The sequence below is a fragment of the Bos indicus genome, chromosome 22 (assembly GCF_029378745.1).
Source record: "Bos indicus isolate NIAB-ARS_2022 breed Sahiwal x Tharparkar chromosome 22, NIAB-ARS_B.indTharparkar_mat_pri_1.0, whole genome shotgun sequence".
NCBI classification, from domain to species: Eukaryota; Metazoa; Chordata; class Mammalia; order Artiodactyla; family Bovidae; genus Bos; species Bos indicus.
Window position 1 is genome coordinate 32127327 of NC_091781.1, and position 19297 is coordinate 32146623.

Sequence of the window (19297 nt, forward strand, 5' to 3'; positions counted from 1 at the left end):
GAGACGCTTGTGGGAACCTTCCACTCCTGTGAGATGAAACCATGGAGGGGAATTCTCCTGATCTGACTAGACTGTTTCAGATCTGTTTACCTTCTTGTGTATACAAAGCATCCTGCTTGAGGATGTTTTGTCTGTGTCATCAACCTGTCCCATTGATGTGTTTTCCAGACCTAGATGTTTTCTGCCTTTTCTGGGGCCTGCAGGACGTTTTTCTTAGTGGTCCATGTAGTCACACCACGCCTGTGGCAGGTTCAATAGTCACCATCATTCATCATGGCTAACACAGAATGGCAGGTGCTGTGTGGGGTTCTTTCCACCCGTTCTTGTGTTTTATCCTGAGCTCCATGAGGTAGATAATGTTACTGTCCATATTTTTCAAATTTAAAAAAACTCATTTACAGGGGTTAAATGATTTGTCTAGGGTCCCACCAGCTAATTGTTGGAGTCAAGTCTTGCATCCAGGGTTGCCTAATGCTGAAGTCCGTGCTTAACCCTGAGTATCTCACTTCCTATTTTACAGATGCAAAAATTGTCCCAAGTTCATGACAGAACTGATTCTAAAACTAAAAAGTGAAAGTTGAGTCGCTCAGTTGTGTCCAACTCTTTGTGACCCCACGGACTATAGCCCACCACACTCCTCTGTCCATGGGATTTTCCAGACAAGAGTACTGGAGTGGGTTGCCATTTCCTTCTCCATCTAAAACTGATACTTTACACAAAGTTTCATTTTCTAGGCCGACATTACATTTCATAGGAAAAAGAAAGGGAACTGAATAGAGTTCACTGTGGACCTTCACCATGACCTGAAGTAGCCTTGTAAACGTGTTATAGATTTACCAGCCAACGGAGATATGTTACCAGCCCATCAGCTGAACTGGTAACAAAGGTAGAAATAGAGGGATCTAAAAAGAGTGGGGGATCTGTATCTGGATATTAACCAGTAACAGTTTGGAAGAGATAATTAAAACAGAATCGTTTTAGTATTTATTATAAGAAAGTGATAGTCACTGTGGAATTCCCAGATGACTCAGTGGTAAATAATCCATCTGTCAATGCAGGAGACTCAGGAGATGCAGGTTCAATCCCTGGGTCAGGAAGACCCCCTGGAGAAGGAAATGTCAACCCACTCCAGTATTCTTGCCTGGGAAATCCCATGGACATAGGAGCCTGGTGGACTATAGTCCAGGGGATCGCAGAATCAGACAGGACTTAGAGACTGAACAGCACCATGTGCCAAGCACTGCACTTTATGTTTATTCATTCATTTAATCCTCACGGTAAGCTGATAAACTTAGTCATATGTATATGTCCATTTTATAGGTGAGGACCAATGAAGCACTCTTCTCGTTCTTTCTGTCTTTCTTTGATTTTTGTCATCCACCTCCAGCCTCATCTCATAGTATTTGGCTGGTGGGTTCTTTACCACTGAGCCACCAGGGAAGCCCCTGTAGAAATTCCTTGGTTTTTATTAGTGAAAAGTGTGTTTGTAAGGTGTGTGCTCTGCTAAGCATTTTATGTATATTATCTTATGTAGTCTTTACAGCTCTTGGCAAGGGGTGCTATTGTTATTTCCTCTTTCAGACCAGGAAACCAAGGCTCAAAGTGAAGTCAAATACCTGTATAAGACCACACAGATGCTACCGAGGAGAGCTGGGGTTTAAACTCAAGTCTTACTCACTTCAGAGTCTATGGTCTTGAGCATCACACTTCTTAAATAATACACTATACTTTAAAAAGTAATAAGATGCTTCTTATGGCTTCCCAGGTGATGCTAGTGGTAAAGAAGCTGCCTGCCAATGCAGGAGACACAAGGGACTTAAGTTTGATCCCTGGTTTGTAAAGATCCCTGGAGAAGGACATGGCTACCCACTCTAGTATTCTTGCCTGGGGAAATCCCATGGACAGAGGAGCCTGGCAGGCTACAGTCTATAGCATCACAAAGAGTCAGACAGGACTGAAGCGACCTAACACACACATCCATGGGATGCTACAATGCAACTACTCAGAGAAGGTAAGTGGCTTGCCGGAAGTGTCCAGCTAGTTCGAGACAGAGCCAGGGTCAGGCATCACGCCCACTGGTCTTCCTCGGGGCTGCTCCCAGCCACTACCCTGCACTAGCCAAGTGGGCAGCTCCACCCTGCTTAACCCCTCTGACTAAAGCAAATGTGATTAGAAAAGTACTAGAAATTCTGGAAGGTAATGACTTCCCACTGAGTTTGCATAACCCAACATCCAGGCCACTCTTAGCAGAGACACCCATCCTTTTTTAAATGACCACACCCCCCTCCCTTCAGAAATGCCGCTCTAGGAGAGCGCATCTAAGAAACCGGGCTGAGGCAGGGCCACCAGGGGAAATACTTGGTTTGCCTTGGTTACAGCCCCAAATGTTGGGTGAGATTTCCTTTCACAAGACTCACCCGTTCTGCTGGGGGCAGAGCGGAACTGAGATTATTTCAGAGCAGGAATAGAAGCAGGGGGAAACTTGCCGACCGAGCAGAATGGCACAGGCTTGGTTCTGCTTGTGATGAAAACCCTGGAAGCGTCTTTCACCAAGGCTTTAAGGTCACGGCGGTCTGCTTTAGCAGGAGAAGAGTTCCAGTGGTTTGATTGATTCCAGAAGGGTTGCAGCAACACAGCTGGTTGGGACCTGGCAGTTAAGAGGCAAAGGAGTCCCTCACTTGCCAATGAGACCTTAACAGTAGAAACGGGCAGAAAACCCAGAAGTGGATCAGGAGCTGAAAATGAAGGGAAATTCATTCATTCCACACATACTTACTTTGCCCTACAGTGGTCTTGGTATTGGCTTAGGGGCTAGGAAAGCAGCAGTAAGTGAAGCTTACATTCCAGTACTGAAATAACAGGAAAAGCAAATGACACTGAGCATTTGATATGAGCATCCTAGTCCTGGGTCGAGAGAACCTCAGCAATGAGCTAGCCCACTGGGGATTTGTCAGATATAATAATAAAGTATAACTGGCACTGTTTATGTCCACCTCTTTTCACTAAGTTCTTCTTTATGTCAGTAGCTATTATTGGTCCCATTTTAGAGATGTAATAAATAAGTCCTAAGAAAGTTGAATCAGCTGAGCTTTGAACAGAGTCATGTCTGGACTGAAAACCTCTGTTCTTTCACCTTTGTCACGAGTCTCTCAGTGGTCTCAGCATCCTGACCCAGAGCTCTGAGCAATGTCCTCCCCTCAGGTCCCCTTCTCCCATTGAACTTCTCCAGTGGTATGTTGGTAAATGTTTAACAACCAGCTTTCTGGGGACAAGGGTTCTTGTTTAGTCGCTGAGTTGTATCTGATTCTTTTGCAACCCTATGGACTGTAGGGCACCAGGTTCCTCTGTGTATGAGATTTTCCAAACGAGAATACTGGAGTGGGTTGCCATTTCCTCCTCCAGGGAATCTTTCTGACCCAGATATCAAACCTGCCTCTCCTGTATTGGCAGGTAGATTCCTTACCACTGAGCCATCAGTGAAGCCCAAGCTACCGGGTAGCATTTGCCAATTTCCAATAATATTCTCACCTTGACTGACTTCATGTCATCAAGGTTAACAACACTGAGTTGGGAAAAGATGAGCATTAGGCATCACTAAAGAGAATTGCTGCCATACTGATTCACTAGATGTTAATAACCTCAAGAACAAAGAGAATAGTAAAAGGGAGTAAAAGATGTAAGTTGATCTAGCTTAATTTTTAATATTGGTTACACTTAAAAACCAGCTAGAAAACGGGACAGTAGATGCTCATAAGCTGTTAGGGGATGGCTCCCTCAGAGGATTCTTTTCCCCTCATTGTGTTTCCTGGTGCTCACCCAGAAGTCTTCTTGGGCTCCTGTTATGAATTTCTCTCATCTTTCTGACCTGTGGCCTTCCAGTTTTGGGTTTGCTCTGTTTTAATCTTTGAATCCAATGTTAGCCTCAAAAAAAGACAGAATCCTCTTTGAAAGCACAACCAGCATTAGATTACATTAAAGTTTCATCACTGAATATTAGAAGTATCTAGGTTGAGGGGAATGGTTTGTTCTGTGATGGTAAAATGAGTCCTGGATGTTAAGAATTTTTCTATATTGTCCAAAATGAATTGACTTTTCTGTTTTCACTACTTGATAATGCTTTGCTAAATCCCCTACTCAAATAGACATTTCTATCAACCAAGATCGGATTCTGGATCTAGTAGAATCCATTTGTATTATTAATATAATAATATAATATAATATAATAATTAATTATTATTAATTATTTTTAATTTAATATTAATTTAATATTAATTATAATATAAATAATTAATATAATAATATAATAATTATAAACTTCCTAAGGATCTATTATCCTCTACTTATACTTGGGCCCAAAGAACCAAGAGATTTTGAAAAGCATAAATCAGAGACATTCTAACAAGGCCAATGAAAAAATTGAAACGTGAAAATTCTGACAATAAGTATGTCTTCTAAAATTAGTGTAAAGTTGATTTAGGTTTTCTGATTAATTTTTGTTTATTCTTAGGTTTGTATGGCAATGTATGTAATCTGTTTGCTCTGCGGATGGCTTATATCGAGTCCAGATTTCCAAATGTGCCTTACTGAATAAACAGTACTGAGAGTATCTTTCAGTTACAAGTACAGCAGTTTATTTTTAAAATCCCTCCACCCGAGCTGTGCCTGTCTTTAAGTTTTTTGAAAGACGCAGTACTTTCACTCCTTCCTACAGGCTGTTTTTCACGGGAAAAGAGAAAACTGACAGTTGGCAAAGCAAAAAGTTTCCAAACCACAGGGTGTCTGCTACTTGCATGATCACTGAAGCTAAAATTTCCAATTTCTACCCAGCGACCAGAGAACTTCTTTTCTGGTCAACCTGAAAGGCAGACAGGAACGAAAATCCCCCTTGGCCCGGGCAGTCTTCTCAGCTTTTCTTGGTTCCACTTTGTGACTTTTCCTGTTTACAGTATCTGTACCCTCCCATTTTTTTTCTTTTCTTTTTTGACTCATTTATACTGTACTGTGATGTCTAAAAATACAGTCTAACAACTGGTTTTAAGTAAAGAGGATGTTTCTTTCTGGGGGAAAAAAAAAAAAAAAGCAGACATATCCTCCATGGTTTCCTGAAAATAAACATTTGACAGTGTCTCATCAGAGTTTCTAATTGGAAAATGATGCAGAGTCTGAATATATATATATAGACAACCCTGTTTTCACGGCAGCTGCTTCCATGAAGAAGCTTCTGTGAAGACAGGTCACCTATTTTCCCCCTTTTCCTTTGATGAGCTCCTTCTTGAACTTGGCTCAGCCCCTTATTACCTGGGACCCTTTGGCACGTCATAACTATCTACTTCACAGGATGGTTGTGAGAATTTGGTGGACAAAATGTATGTCAAAGCACAATACATGAACAATACAATCAACATGTATTGATTTCCATTTTGTGTTGTTGAAAACAAGAGTAGCTAGCCTCAGACACGGTTTGGTGGCAGTCAGATAAGGAGTAAGAGTTTGCAAGAGTTTCCCCAGCTTTGGGCACATGCTTGTACTTGTGCTCAGTTGCTCAGTCGTGTCCGACTCTTTGCAACCCTGTGGACTGTAGCCTGCCAGCCTTCTCTGTCCGCTGGATTTTCCAGGCAAGAGTACTAGAGTGGGTTGTCATTTCTTCCTCCAGGGGATCTTCCCGACCCAGGGAGAGAACCTGCTTCTCTTGCGTCTCCTGCGTTGGCAGGCAGATTCTTTACCACTGCCCCATCTGGGGAGCCCATGTGGGAAGCCCCTTTTGTGCACATAGGCAGGTACAAATGGTGATTTTGAGTTAATCTCTTGATTATCACTGAGAAATCAGAATGGAATTAATCCCCAGCTGTTGAGTTGCCTGCTCTCTCCAGGGTTTAACTGGTGGAGTTAAACTGTTCAATGCTAATATGACAGTTTGACCTCTTAATAATCCAGGAGAACTTTTTTCTTGAGGAAAACAGTCACTTAACCAACTGAAAATAACCACTTACAGTTCACATAATAGTAGTCAGCAGCTTATAAATCATTTCCACTAATTCTAAGACTCACTGCACTAGAGTAAGGTCGGGAAAGCATGTCAGGCACTTCGCACAGATCCTAACGCATAATCTCTGCCCAATAAATTGAGTGAATGACTGGTGATACGACTACCTTCTGACCTTTGAAGTAAATTTTACAATAGGTTCAACCTGCATTAATACAAGAGACAAAGCTAAATGAGATTGACTCTTACCATTCCCGTTTTATAGGCATGTACACTGAGGTTGAGAGAGAGTCTGACTTTCAGGCCACACTTTTAGTTACATGACAGAGCTGGGATACACACCCACGCCTCCCAATTCTAAAACCTGTGTACGCCTCATTGACACTAGGCTGGTTTCTCCTGATGGCCTTCAGCTCCAGGCTTAATAAGTTATCCCCTTCCCCCCTCCCTCCCCATTTCTCTCTTTCTCTTTCTTTCTTTCAAACCTGCCCTTTCTTTTCACCTGTCTTATGAGATCAGGAGATAATCTGATAAGGGATTGTCTTTTATGAGAATATCCTCCCTGGGGAATGTCTGCTAAAGCTGACTGAGCTTGCTTGCCAGGTTGATGCTGGATCCACAGAAATAGCTTTTCTTGCTTGCTTTTCTCCAACCTCTGCCAGGCAGAAAGGGGCTAGCAGTTGAATGCTAACATCCAGAAAACAAGGTTATCCTTCCAATCTCTCCTGGGAGCCACCTGTCAAGAGCTGTGGTCCAATTTAACTTTTCTCCACTTGCTCAAGTTTTGTGCTTCCTGGGTAAGAAGTCAGCTTTGAAGCATGTTCTTTGCACATGCTCAGAACTTCACTGCATTGCCAACTGAGCTATTTCAGAGCCCTATTCTTATCTGAAAATATCTTGTTTCATTCTTTTTTCTTTTATCGTGGAGCATGGTTGATTAACAGTGTTGTGTTAGTTTCAGGTGTGCAGCAAAGTGATTCAGTTATACATGTATATGTATCTGTTCTTTTTCAAAGTCTTTTCCCATTCAGGTTATTATAAAATATTGAGCAGCATTCCCTGTGCTATACAGTAGGTCCTTGTTGGTTATCTGCTTTAAATACAGAAGTGTGTACATATCAATCCCAAACTTCCAAACTGTCTCTACTGCCCAACCCTTGTTCATTTTTTCTCCTTATCTTTAGAGCAGTTGTTCTCAATCAGGGACCATTTCATCCTCTGGGAGACACTTGTCAGGGTCAGAAGACATATGGTTGTCACGTGGAAGGAAGGAGTGCTGGCATCTAGTGGGTTGAGGCCAGGGAGGCTGCTAAAACTCCTACAGTGCATGGGGGTAGACCCCACAACAAAGAACTGTCCAGCCTCAAATGTCAATGGTGCCAGTGTTGAGAAATCACACTGTGAGACAAGCTTCAGAGACACTGTCCTGTGGATCTCATTTATGGGTGTCTTAGTACCCAGAATAGTGCTCGCATTTAGGAAGTGCTGAATATTGGTTGAGTGAATGAATGAACACATGCTCCAGAGTTTCTCCACCCTGAATCAACTGCACTGTGTGCTGGACTGCATTCTTAAGCCCAGAATAATGGAGTCAGGCCCAGGCAGCCACCTAACCCATGAATAATCATCCTGTGCCCAGAGTGCTCACATAAGTAGCACAGAACCGGCGGCACAAGAGGTGGGAGTTGACTCCATCCTGGTAGTCACTGAAAATCATTAACAAGCACAGAGAAGCCGTTTTGGCAACTGCAGGAGAGAGCCAAGGAATGGTGATTGCAAAAACTTTTTGCACCCCTCTGACCTTGCTTTCAGATAGTGGCTGGAACCAGGCAGCTGTAATTTGGTGGATCTAGATCAAGCTCTTCCAGAATAGTGTGATGCATGACAATCAAGATGATACGTAAAATGCCTCAGCCACATGTGATTTAATGTGTAAGACTGATAATTGTGGATGCTCAGTCATGTCCATGGAGAAGGCAATGGCACCCCACTCCAGTACTCTTGCCTGGAAAATCCCATGGGTGGAGGAGCCTGGTGGGCTGTAGTCCATGGGGTCGCTTAGAGTCGCATGCGACTGAGCGACTTCACTTTCACTTTTCACTTTCACGCATTGGAGAAGGAAATGGCAACCCACTCCAGTGTTCTTGCCTGGAGAATCCCAGGGACGGGGCAGCCTGCTGGGCTGCCGTCTCTGGGGTCGCACAGAGTCGGACACGACTGAAGCGACTTAGCAGCAGCAGCAATCATGTCCAACTCTTTGCGACCCCACTATAGCCTGCCAGGCTCCTCTGTCCATGGGATTCTTCAGGCAAGAATACTGGAGTGGGTTGCCGTTTCTCCTGGGTATTAACTTCCCAACCCGGAGACTGAACTCGTGTCTCCTGCGCTCTTGCACTGGCAGGGGGGTTCTTTACCACTAGCGCCACAGCTCGTAACAGAAGTAATGTGACCCAACAGTGCAGGGCATGGACCATGGAGTCAGATGCCTGCATTGATGTCCTATTCCACCTTTTCCTGGGCTTCCCAGGGGCCTCAGTGGTAAAGAACCCACCTGCCAGTGCAGGAGCCGCAGGATAAACAGGTTCAATGCCCAGGTCAGGAAGATCCCCTGGAGGAGGAAGTGGCAACGCACTCCAGTGGGTTATTCTTGCCAGGATAATCCCACAGACATAGGAGCCTGGCGGGCTGCATACAGTCTGCGGGGTCGCAAAGAATTGGGCACGACTGAGCATAAGCGCGAGCCGCCTCTTCCTAGCTCTGTAACCCTGTGGACTGGGGTCCGTCAGTTACCTTCTCTGAGCCTCAGTTTTCTCACCGGAGTGATACAGGATTGGAATCTACCTCACAGTGTTGTTATGAGAGAATGTAAATGGCCCGCGTAAAGAAAAGAAAGCTCTCTGGAAAGAGCTGGCACACAGCAGTCATTACTTCTTAGTATTTTTCCTAAAGCAGATTATTCATCCTTGGTTAAGGGAATTCTCCCCCTCTTTTTCACTCCCCCAACCCCGGCCCATTTTCCTTTCTTCCTCTGCTTCTTTTATGCCACCTGTGCTTCTTCCTTCCTCACTGTCTCTCCTTTGCCTGCTCTGGTCCCAGTGAACTGCAGGAGACTCCCAGGAGTCCTACTTTGATAGAACTCATGGTCCCAAGATCCTGCCCCAGGTCACACAGCATCTTGACCTGACATGAGTTACTCAACATCTCTGCCCTTCAGTTTTGCCACCTACAAAATCTCAACAGGAAAACTTCTCACTTCCGAGGGTTGTTTACAGCATGAAAAAAGACAGTACCCATGTGGAGTGCTTAGCGCTCGTGTGACACGTCCTGCATGCTTCCTCGAAGCTAAGAGAATGGGTGATTGATACTGAAAAAAGAAGTCCCCAGGGACTGCATGCTGGGAGGGCAGGCACCGTCTTGAAAGACCTTAAGGGAAATTGCAGCTGACTGGCATTGGAGACGTCTGTGTCAGTCTAGGCCATTCTCTGAACGAGAGTGTCAATAGCTCATATTCACTCAGCACCCAGAGACGGTATAAAGGGACCCTGTTCAGCTGAGGTTGACATCATGTGCGTGAAATCTAAAACTCCATCCACTCAATAGATCCTAAAGTAAGAACGTCCCAGATACGTCCCTTTTCCGTCTCTCCATTTCCTCCAAGATATCTCATCTCATGAGGAATTAATAGCACACCTTGTTCTCTGGGCGGAACGCTTGTTTTTGTTTTTTTTGTATGTGTTTGTCTGTCTGGTCAAGGCTTGGGAGGTGTTTTTGGAACGTCCTCAATTTGCATTATGCTCTACATGTTTAAATCATTTGTCAACCAATTTCATTGGTAACTGCATCTAGACCAGTTAAAGTGTTCCTTCCCTGAGCAGAGATTTATTGTCCACTTTCTAGCCATGTGCCGGGCACTGTTCCAGGCCTTGGGGATACAGTGGTGAACACATCAACCAGGGCCTCTCCCGTGGAATCGACGTTCAGAGAAGAATAAACAAACAACAACAACAAAATAATTTCTTTTCTGGTATGTTGTCTGTCATAGCACCGCAATGTGGTGTAAGAGACAGTGTCCAAGCTTTACACTGAGGACAGGGAAGGCCTCTTGAAGATGGTGGCATTTGATTTAACATCGGAAAGATGCAAAAGCACCCAGTCATGCCATAATCTGGGGCAAGAGCATTCCAGACAGAGAGAACAGTGTATATACTGAGTCTCAAAGTAGGAACAAGCCTTCGTTCTGAGGAAGAAAAGGTCAATGTGACTGGTGTGTCAAGTCAAGGCAGGTGGGTTGTAAATGAAGTTAGAGAGGGTGGGGGGTCAGGTTCCGTGGACAGTGTCAGTGAGGCAAGGAGCTGGATTCTCCCCTGCACTGCTGGAGGAGCCCTTGGGTATTTTTAAGTAGGGAGTGAAGGGAGATCACTCACAAAACCATAGGGAGACTGGACTCAAAAGAATGAATCCCGATTAGGTAGCCGATTTTACCCACATCTAGGTAAGAGATGGTGGTGGACTAAACTCTAGATCCATCACCCCACAACACATCTTGAGGAGCCATTTCAATGAGACAGGTCCTCTTTTGCTGAACTTTCAGTAAAGGTCAAAAGGAATGAGAGAGAGGAAATGAAGCTTGTTGCTTCCTTACCAAGGTTTTACATTTCCCTGTTCCAAAGAGCTACTAAAGCAAAACCAAAGTAGGCTGGGCTTCTGGCCTTTTATTTATTTATTTTGTAACTGATACTTCCTGTTGGCTTTCTAAGCTGCCCCCAGTCATTAGGAATGATCCCACCATGCCCTGTCTTGACTTGCCCTTAGGTTTGTTTTGGGGGGGGGGGGGGCAGTTGTTGTTGTTTCTGCTTGTTTCTGTTTTTCTGACTCTCCGCTCTCATCTTCTAAATCAGATAGTGAGATTGGGATTTGGTAGGGGGAGGTTCTCGCAGACTTGAATCCCACTGCAGGCTGCACATCCAGGGCGCCCCAGGAAGCCAGCGGTCTGGCCTGTGGCCAGTTCTCACTTCCCTTCTGATCTTCCTCATTTACCACTGAGCAGATGGAGGTCTTTCCACCAGCACTCAGCACTTAGCCTCTGAGGACCTGCTCTATCAGCTGGGGAGCAAGCGCAGGGCAGCCACTGAGGTGGGAGTTTTAATCCAACATGCACGATTTTAACCTCCAAACTCCTGAGGTTGAAGGAGGGAAGGGGTGGTGGGAGGGATATCCAGTCTGGGTGAGTGTCAAGAGAAACTTTCCAAAGAGCTCGTTTTTGTTACATGTGTTTCTATTCCACGAGAAGCATTGCTGCTGTTAGCTGTCACTGTGTAGGGGTCAAATCTGAAACTGCTCCGGTGGTCCCCATGGGGCTCCAGGGTGATTTTGAATGTGTCAGTATAATCATTGTGACCCTAACAGCTCCCTTCACATATGACTCCTGTGGATGACATTAGAAGAGAAAGCTTCAGTGGGAGTCATATTTGAAAATAAAGAAGAAATGCTTAGGCTTTTTTCTTTTTGTGGTTACAGTAGTTTTTTAAATTTTTTCTTTTTAAATCCATCTTTTGGGGGGAAAAGTACATTTGTGTAAGGTGCTGTTTAGCAGCTGAGTAACCTCATACTCCCCACGCGTGCTCTGTCTAGCCTGAAAGACAGCGACCTGAGTTTTATTACATAAGTTTCAGGTATACAACATAGTGTCTCAAGATTTTTCAAGGTTTTACTGCATTTAAAGTTATTATAAAACATTGGCTGTACTCCTTGTGCTGTATAATATATCCTTGTAACGTATTTATTTTATTCCTAGTAGTTTGTGCCTCTGAGTCCCCTACCCTGCCGCCCCACCTCTCCCCACTTTGTTCTCTATATCTGTGAGTCTGTTCCTTTTTTTATTATTATTATTCATTAATTGCGTTATTTTTTAGATTCCAGAGTCCTGTGTTTTAATCCTGGGGCTCATACTGACTCCCTGTGTGGTACTGAGCACATCTGTCCTTAATTTCCCCACATTCCAAATAAGCAGTGGAGATTAGATCTCTCTTAAGAGTCTAAGTTCTATGATTCTAACTACTTGTAGTCAAATGATTCTGCCCTGGAACTGAGATGGTTTTTCATACCTACTTTACAATGCATTGTTTTCTCTTTTCTACCCACTTATCTCCTCTCCTGAAAATGTGCTGCGTGGGAAGGCTTTCCTACAATTTGTCACTTTATAGCGTAGGGAGTACCTTGTGGGTAGCTAAGTAGTTAAGAGCTTGGGCTTTGGGTTTGGGTCTAGTTCTGCTGTTTATGAATCCTGTTATTTATAATTGCCCTAGTAACCTCCTTCCCATGTGTTATTGGGAGATGAGATTACTGCCTTGTGTGAGTGTCATGAGGGTTGAATATGTTCATATGTGTAAAGTGCTTAGTGCAATGCCTGGAATGTACAAAGGGTTTGTTAGTGGTGGTGTTAGTGTGTTTATTAAAATGCTTAGCCCGGTGACAGGGACACAGAAGGACACAGAAACTAGCTGTCCTCTCTCTTTTACTTTATTTCTGCTCCATCAGCTCTGGAGAATGTTTCTACTGTGTGCTTTTTAAACTTCACCTGTCATTTATCTTCTTTAAAATGGGTTGATAACATTCTTCCTATTAAAAAGTTTTTTGTTTTAATGGAAGGATAAATGGATTACAGAAAAGTTTAGCTGTTTGCTTGCTAATTTTAAAGTGTGTGGGGACTATAATAATTGTGGTTCTCAGAAGCAGAATATTTTACTCTCAAGAGTGTCAGATTAAAAACTGTCAGGATGTTGCTTCTGTGGTTTGGAAAGACTGAGTAACTTTTTAAAGGTAATATAGATAGTAAGAGATAAAGTACAATTTTGAGCCCAAGTCTGGTTTAGAACAGTTATATAAGTTGCATCATTTCTCAGGCCTCAGTTTCCTGGTGCTTGAATGAGATTCCCCCTTCATAGGCTGTGTAGAGACTGAAATAGTAAATTTTTTTTCTTTAAAGAAGAAAACATGAATGTTTTTTTTTTATTCTGCAGCCTCTCCTATTTTTCTCTTGTGATCCCACGTAAACACATTGGTTCACATGTAGCTTGGATTTCAAATTTGTATCCCCCTAAACTCTCTTAGAAACCCTGTTACGCTGGAAGCTCTGAATTAGGACTACCTGACTTTGGGTCATTTATTTTGAGATACTTTATGTTAGTAAGGGTCAGGTGTCACACCGTTGCCCCGTGCACGCCAGGCCCTTCTTGGACGTTTGGTTGTGTCTCTTCCCTCGCATCGGGTGTACTTGAATGTGGTTTGCGTGTTCCCGTAACTGGACTCCCAGGAACCTGGCACATAATACACATGTGTGAACCAGAGACCACAAACGCCGTCTTCAGAGGGGGCTGCTCAGCCTCACCCTGTAGCTGTGAAGGAAATCCATCCCACAGTTTCTGGATCTTACCATCTAAAATTTTATTAAGTGGCATATCCTAATTTCTAGTGTCATCAACTGAAATTTATTCATAAACATTGTTTTGACCAACAAAATACAGCCCCATCACCTCTCAACCTTTGATTTAAGTAAGTGACAAGGGCAGGTTTTTCTTTGTTTTTTCCCACCCTATTTATTTTGTTAATGTATAGTTTTTATACATTTACAATGTGTTAATTTCTGCTATACAGTAAAGTGATTCAGTTATACATATATTTACATTCTTTTAGAATATTCTTGCTAAAGAAAAGAATATTCTTTTCTAATATTCTTTTTAGAATATTATGGTTTCTTGTAGGATATTGAGTATAGTTCCCTGTGCTATACAGTAGTACCTTGGTGTTTATCCATTCTATATATAAGAGCTTACACCAGGCAGGTTTTTCTATTGTTACCCATGGTCAAATCAGCCCTTTGACCTCCCAGAGAAGCCGTCCTCCCACATAGGAAAGGGCTTAGGCCTGTGGGCTCAGATGTGACCGGGACTGGGACATGCCAGTGTGAGCATAAAACTGTAGCGGCATCTCCCCAGTTCGTCTGCACTGCCCTTCTCCATCTAGCTTGTGTGTGTGATCCTCACATCACATGGTGGGTATTTGTTAAGTCCTTTCCACTGCCCGCCAGCTGTTGTATTGTCTTTGATGAGAGCATCAGTAATTTGAGTAATTTTACCATGTGAATGACATCATATGGGGAGTCCATTCTCTGGCATCTGTAAAGAACTCACCTGCCAGTGCAGGTAGACCTAAGAAACACGGGTTCGATCTCTCGGTCAGCAAGATCCCCTGGAGGAGGGGATTGCAACCCACTCCAGTATTCTTGCCTGGAGAATCCCGTGGACAGGGGAGCCTGGGGGGCTACAGTCCATGAGGTCACACAGAGTCAGACACGACTGAAGCGACTTAGCACAAAGTATAGATCCTTGTGGTGTCTTGTGAACATGCTTTTAGTTGCAATAAGCAGCCTCCAACTCAAGGTAGCTTAAGAGACGGGCATAGGGGAAGTGGATTTATCAAAGGAATACAGGGATATTTTATGGAACTCAAGAACAAGGATTCTGGATAAACCACAATGGAAAAGAATATAATTAAGAATGTATGCATGTGAACTCCGGGAGTTGGTGATGGACTGGGAGGCCTGGCGTGCTGTGATTCATGGGGTTGCAAAGAGTCGGACACGACTGAGCGACTGATCTGATCTGGTCTGATGCATATGTATAACTGAGTCACTTTGCTGTACAGCAGAAATTAACTCAATATTGCAAATCAGCCATACTTCAATAAAGAAATAAATTTTTTAAAAAAAAGAATAAGGATTCACGCCAGTGGAACGGGCTAGACGTGACTGGAGAGACACTGGGAACTCTGACAGCAACTCTCAAGCTTCTCCTCAGGCTGTGTGGTTTTCTCTTGCCTCCTTCCAGTTCCCTGTCTCCTTCGTTCTCCCTGCAGATGGTTTTCCTTTTTGTCTACATGCTGCAGATAGTGGCTGCCCCACAACCACCGTATTTTCATCCACTCAGACTCAGTTCCAGATTCCCTGGACTGAGGTTCCGATTGGCCCACCTTAGGTCAGCTGTCTTTCTCCTCATCCAATCAACTAAGGCTAAAGGGTTCCAACCAAGTTGTACAAACATGGGCACCACTCCCTATGTCTATCATGAGATGGCCAGATACACCTAAAAAATATTTACTGTTAAATTCTCTGAGATAAAATAATGTATTGACAAAAGATACATTGACCTAAATCAAGGTGGATCCAAAGAAAAACTGAAAGGCGAAGAAGTGGTTTTGTTTTGTTTTTAATCCAGAAATAAATTCATTTGGGTTATGCAGCAACAGAGTACTTTGTAATATTTTATAAGTTTTGACATATTCCTTAATGGATTCATATTGTTTCCGTTGATCTTTTGAGTATTATTTTTTAATATTGTTCTCTGGGGCATGTGCTTTGGGTTTGCTTGCGGGTTTTAAAAAGAGATCAAATGAGTTAAACTGAAACATTGATTTGTTTCCTCCTATAGTGTGTTGTTGCTAAATTGCTTCAGTTGTGTCCTATTCTTTGCGACCCCATGGACTGTAGCCCAGCAGGTTCCTCTGCCCATGGGATTCTCCAGACAAGAATACTGGATTGGGTTACCATGCCCTCCTCAATGGGATCTTTCTAACCCAGGGATTGAACCCACATCTCATGTCTCCTGCATTGGCAGGCAGATTCTTTACCACTAGCACCAGCTGGGAAGCCCTATAGAACAGTAGGAAAAAAGATGACTTTTTTTTCTGTTGTTCATTTAGACATTAATTCAAATTTTAACTTGTTTTTTTCTTGCCCAGGCAAATTTGAATAATTAGCCTTAAACTCTGTACCTTGGTTTCCTTGTCTGTAAAATGGGGGTGTTGTCATATTGTGGAGTTTTAATGAGATAGTTTCCATGATGTTCCCAGCTTAGTGCCTAAAACAAAGATATGTTTCCTTTCCTCTTGCCACCAAAGACTTGGCTTTGCAGATTTAAGGACATAATCAGGGAAAATGAGACAACGTAGAACTTACTCACTTACCTCTTAGCACTATTTCCAAAGTTCTTACGGGCCACATCTCCATAATGCCACCATCTAACCAACTGAGCTACTTTCTAGACTTTCCAAGAGGGAGGGGATGTATATATACATATAACTGATCCACTTCATTGTACAGCAGAAACTCACATAACATTGTAAAGCAACTATACCCTAATTTTTAAAAAATATAAGTACAATACTATAATTAGTATCTTTCACATGGCTTATCCCACTCAATTTTCTCATCTATTGAATTGGGGATAATAACACCAAGCTCAGATGGTGACTAGGGAACTCAGAGATAATATTATAAAAACACTTCGAGCAAAGCTGAGTATGTAGTTGCTGCTTAGTAATGGAGGCAATTTTCATTTTAAAATTGGATTATAGGTATCTGAGTTTCCAGGTCTTACAGTTTTGCTTCATTTTGTGTTTGGCCAAGCCACGTGGCTTGCAGGATTTTAGTTCCAGTACCAGGGATTGAAGCTGGGCCCAGAGCAGTGAAAGCATAGGTCCTAACCACTGGACCACCGGGGAATTCCCAGGGTCTTAGAATTTTGTACAACAGCTGAGAGACAAAGTGCTGTGCTTGCTTTTCAAAAGTGACCCAGCAGTTCTACATCCATGAACAAAGCTAGATGTGCAAAATTTATGATGACATTGCTTATGACAGCAAAAGGCAGAAAACAACCTAAGTGTTTCTTAACAGGACACTCATTGAATTATTATATGTCTGCACAAATGATTTGATACTATAGACCTTTTATGAAGAATGAGGTTGGTCTATATGTGTTGACATTGGAAAGATATCCGAGAAATATTTAATTAAAAAAGCAAAGGGCAAACAGTGAGTGTAGCAGTTCTACTTGAACTGAAAAAGAACCTCACACATATAAATATTCATATACACAGATACCAGATACGACACAGATACCACAGTTTCATACACATACAAATATTGAGTACCTGCTTCATTGTGTCATTGTGAGAACAATGTGTCTAACAGTATTAAAATAGAACATTTAATATGAGAATATATGTTTTTAACACATATCTGGGAAAGATTGAAGGCGGGAGGAGAAGGGGACGACAGAGGATGAGATGGCTGGATGACATCACCGACTCATTGGATGTGGGTTTGAGTGAACTCCAGGAGTTGGTGATGGACAGGGAAGCCTGGCATGCTACAGTCCGTGGGGTTGCAAAGAGTCGGACACGACGAGCAACTGAACTGAACTGATGTGTTTTTAACATGTACATGTGTATATCTGAAAATCCATATAAAGATGGTCTGTGAGGATTCGCCTCAAACTGACAGCGTGGTAATTTGTGCAGGTAGAATGGTTTGGAGCTTTTGGTAATCAAAGTGGATCTTTGCATTTTATGCATTGTTTAAATATTTTACAAGAAATAATTTCCTTATATTGCAATTATAAGTGATAAAAAATTAAATATAATTAGTAGTTTGTACATCAAGCTGTTCTTAACTGGGTATCTTAACTATTCTTAACTATCAGTTACAGTAGTGATATATTACAAAGGGGGACCAAGATTTCAAAACTGGAGACTTCACTTTTTAACTTGAGTTTTATTTGTCAAATACATTATGTCAAATATGACAGATTTGTTTGTCAAATACATTATGTATGTATTGTGTTTATTGAAAGACACTAATGAATAAAATATTTTCATTTGAAAAATAAAATACTGATTCAAGGAAAAATATAGTTGTTTCCTCTGAGCAGAAAGCCTGCTTTTCACAGTTAAATTTTGTACGTGCCATATAGGTATTATATTTTCAACATATTGAGTGGTCTTTGCTTTTCATTCTTTTCTCTTTTAAGTCTCAGAGCTAAAACAAAAAACCCTAAGAGCTGATGCCGTATAATAAATCTGTTTACGATGACCAAAACTGACGATTACCGCAGCTCATGGCATTTTTAGGCCTAGCACATCACATGAAGAAAAACGGTACATCAAGCTCGAGGGTGTGCCTGCCGGCCCCAGCCTGATGCCCCTCTTGCTGTCTTGTCCCCGCAGATGACAGAAGGCAGGCACTGCCAGGTGTGCCTCCTGGATGACCGGAGACTGGAGCTGCTGGTTCAGGTAGGTGTTGCCACCCGGGGACAGCGCATCCGGCTTCGCTCTGTGAGCCTTGGGGCCTGTGTTCAGTCTGCTGGCTTATCTGCACCTCAGAACCAGTGACACAGGATTGTTTGTGGGGGCTTCAGAGCTAATACCTGCCTGTACTTAAGAGTAACTATAGAGATGTGTGGATTCCAGTCTCAGCTTTGACACTCAGTAGCTGTTTGACCCTGGGCAAGTGACTCGATTTGTTGAATTACCTCTTGTTGGTCAATCGCTGACCATAACGCTTCCCAGAAAGGGTTTTTTTTTTAAGATTATTACTTTTGGCTGTGCTTGGTCTTCGTTGCAACATGGGCTCTTCTAGGGGCCAAGCAGGGGCCACTCTCTAGGTGCGGTGTGCGGGCTTCCCACTGCGATGAGAAGCTTCTCATGGCTTCTCTGGTTGCAGAGCACGAGCTTTAGGGCATGCAGGCTCAGTGAGTGTGGCTCCTGAGCTCTAGAGCACAGGCTCAGCAGTTGTGGTGTAAGGCTTGTGGCTTGTGGGATCCTCCTGGATAGTGATCGAACCCGCATCTCCTGCACTGGCAGGCAGATTCTTTACCACCGAGCCACCAGGGAAGCCCCCAGAAAGGGTTTTTATGAGCTAAGACTGCATTCTGCTGCTTTCCCTGCCACATGGCATGGTCTAAGTTAAATACCCATTTACAACAGCTGGGAGCTGGGGTTAAGATTGACTCATCTTCCTCTCAGAAATTATGGTTAAAATGAGACTAGATTAATTCCAAGCTCCCAGTCCTTCCCTCCCATACCTCCGCCCCCTTGGCAACCACAGGTCTGTTCCCTATGTCTGTGAATCTGCTTGGGAGCTCAGGATTAGCAGATGTAAACTAGTAGATATAGGATGGATAAACAAAGGCCTACCGTATAGCACAGGCAGCTATGTCCAATACCCTGTGATAAACCACAATGGAAAAAAATATGAAAAAAGAATATATGTATAGCTGAGTCACTTTGTAGTAGAAATTAACACGTTTTAAATCAAGTGTTTTTCAATAAAATTAAAAAACATCAAACTAGATTATATATGTGAATGAAATCTCCAGAACAAATGGAGCTGTATGAATGATGGTATCTTGATTATTGATGCTTCTCTCTTTCTTCCCCCAACACTCTAGACCCAGATTCTTTTTTGTTGTTGTTTGTTTT

General features: G+C 42.9%; 1 protein-coding gene across 6 annotated transcripts in view; it reads left to right on the top strand.

Annotated features, from left to right (window-relative positions):
• FRMD4B (FERM domain containing 4B) overlaps positions 1-19297 on the top strand; it is a 359361-nt gene that overhangs the window by 206746 nt on the left and 133318 nt on the right. For 5 of the 6 annotated variants that reach the window (XM_019984894.2, XM_070776331.1, XM_019984892.2 and 2 more), the window contains one exon: positions 18044-18109. In XM_019984894.2, coding sequence (XP_019840453.2) covers positions 18044-18109 — 66 coding nt within the window. Of the gene's footprint in view, positions 1-10830; positions 11117-18043; positions 18110-19297 lie in introns of those variants that run through there. The other variant, XM_019984895.2, reaches the window with a different exon arrangement.